This window comes from Monoraphidium neglectum (assembly GCF_000611645.1).
Source record: "Monoraphidium neglectum strain SAG 48.87 unplaced genomic scaffold scaffold06125, whole genome shotgun sequence".
NCBI lineage: Eukaryota > Viridiplantae > Chlorophyta > Chlorophyceae > Sphaeropleales > Selenastraceae > Monoraphidium > Monoraphidium neglectum.
Window position 1 is genome coordinate 413 of NW_014007509.1, and position 2,066 is coordinate 2,478.

At 66.5% G+C, this 2,066-nt stretch overlaps 1 protein-coding gene across 1 annotated transcript; it reads right to left on the reverse strand.

Moving 5' to 3' along the window:
* Positions 1-820: 820 nt before the first annotated feature.
* Positions 821-1,718, reverse strand: MNEG_16221 (hypothetical protein; the record flags this gene model as incomplete). The annotated part of the gene is made up of 3 exons (XM_014035309.1): positions 821-907; positions 1,089-1,159; positions 1,598-1,718. 3 exons carry the CDS (start codon positions 1,716-1,718, stop codon positions 821-823), a joined length of 279 nt encoding a protein of 92 aa, XP_013890763.1.
* Between the last annotated feature and the right edge of the window lie 348 nt (positions 1,719-2,066).

Genomic DNA, 2,066 nt, shown 5'->3' on the forward strand with positions numbered 1-2,066 from the left:
CCCGCACCCCGACCCCACACCCAGGCCCACGCTGCCACGTCCAACCCCCCAACCACCAACCCACTCCCCCTCTTCCCACCCTCGCATGCCCCCCCAGCGCCCACATGAGTGCCTCTGGCAGTTCGTGGGCAAAGTGGCCCTCCAGCAGGTAGGCGTGGTCTATCACCATGGACTTGGTGGCACCCTGGGCGCAGACAAGGAAGTGTGTAACAGAGACAGTGGTGGATGACAAAGACAGGCAGGGGGTGCACGGGGGGACAGGGGGGTGTGGTGTCCAGGGTGAAGGGCGGAGGGGTCCAAGGTGTTGGGAGGCAAGGCGCGCAGGGGCCGGGCGAGCCGGCGCCTCGAGGGCCGCCTTGCTGCTCGCGCCCTGTACCGCTCCACGCCCGCAGCCCTCACCAGGCCCCTGCTGCGCCCGCCTGCGCCATTCCGGTAAGCGCCGCAGACAATTGTACACCCCAGACACTGTGACTGCCAGCCCCCCCCCTGCCCCCTCACCTGCACCATATTGACTACATACGACACTGCAGGGTTGGTGGCCACGTTGACGTCCACCTCAATGTACCTTTGGGGGGGGGTGACAGGGTATGGTATTAGTGGGGAATAGGGTTTGGGGTGAGACAGGAGGCAACCTTCAATGAATGGGAGGAGAAGGGGGCGGCATCTAGTGCAAGCGATAGCGGACCGAGTCTCCAGGCAGCTTTGAGGCAGCAGTCACTGCCAGTCACAGCCCCAACTCCGGCCTATGCTCTTGCCGCTGCTCTTGCCGCTGCCCGTGCAGAGCTCGCAGCCCTGCATCCAAACCGCGCCGCGGGGTGTATCAGCTCAGCGCCACCACATGCCTGTCCGTGATGACGTAAGTGGTGGTCGGCAGCTTCCGTCCCAGAATAACGGGGGTGGTGCCCACCTGGGATAGGGGTAAAGGGGGCGGCGAGCGGAAGCTCAGGGTACCCTGGAAGGGGTATTGGGGGCGATGAACCCCGACGCAGCCGCCCGCTGCCAGCCACTGCGTGTGCGTAAAGGAGCGAGGCGGAACAGAAGCAGCGACGGCACATTACAGGGACAGGCGGGGCGGAGCAGGGCCCCACCGTCTGGCTGATGATCCAGGAGCCCTTGGCGCAGTGAGGGATGAGCTTGAACGTGCCGTTGCGCTCGTAGTCTGGGGGGAGGGGCGACGGGGAGATTGTTGGTTTGCTTTGATACAATCGTCTAGGCCAGCTGGACTCGTCCCTCCACTTTATCCACCCTGTTTGGAACAACAAGGGCTCACTACTAATTGGCCGCCCAGTGCCGGCGGCATCATGAATCAAGGAAGGGGCCCGGGAGCACCCCGGGGTGGGCGCCGGCGCGAGCATGTCAGTGGCGGACGTGGCGCAGGGGTTCGGCGGCTTGGCGCGACCAGCCCGCCTCGGCCACCCCATGAGGTACGCCGTCGGGCCGGCGAGCCGCGGCGTGCGGCGGCGCACCCTGGGCCAGGCGCCGCGGCCCATGAGCAAACTCCTGCGTCCAGCCACCTCACAACATTGCCTCCTCAAATCCCCCCCCCCCCCCTCACACACACACACATCGATGTTCAACCCGTCCCCGCTGCCCTCACCCGTGGCGTGCAGGAACCGGCTGAGTGTGAAGTCAAAGGGGGTCCATTCCGGCCCCGCGTCAAGGGGGTCGTCCGGGCAGGCCCCCAGGCTGCTGGGGTGGCTGGGCGCCCCGAATGACATCACCAGGTGAAGGCAGGGGTTCTGGCCGGTGCCTGGCAGGAGGAGGGGGGGGGGGAAAAGGGGTGAGGCGTACAGCGCGGGTGCAAAGACGCGGGTGAGGAGGACAGGACAAGGGGATGGCCAAGGCACAGGTACTGGGAGCAAGGCAGACGGCGGCGCTGGGGGTCCACGGTCCCCCCCCCCCTCCCATCCGCAATCCTCCATGGTGGGTGTGGCCAGCCAGCACCCCCCAGCCTCCTCCAAGAACGCAAGAGGAGAGAGCGAGCACGTGCACTCCCACCCGTCCTCTACAGCCTTGACAGACAACATGATGCGCTACAGCGCAACCGCCCCCCGCCGCCCTCGCGC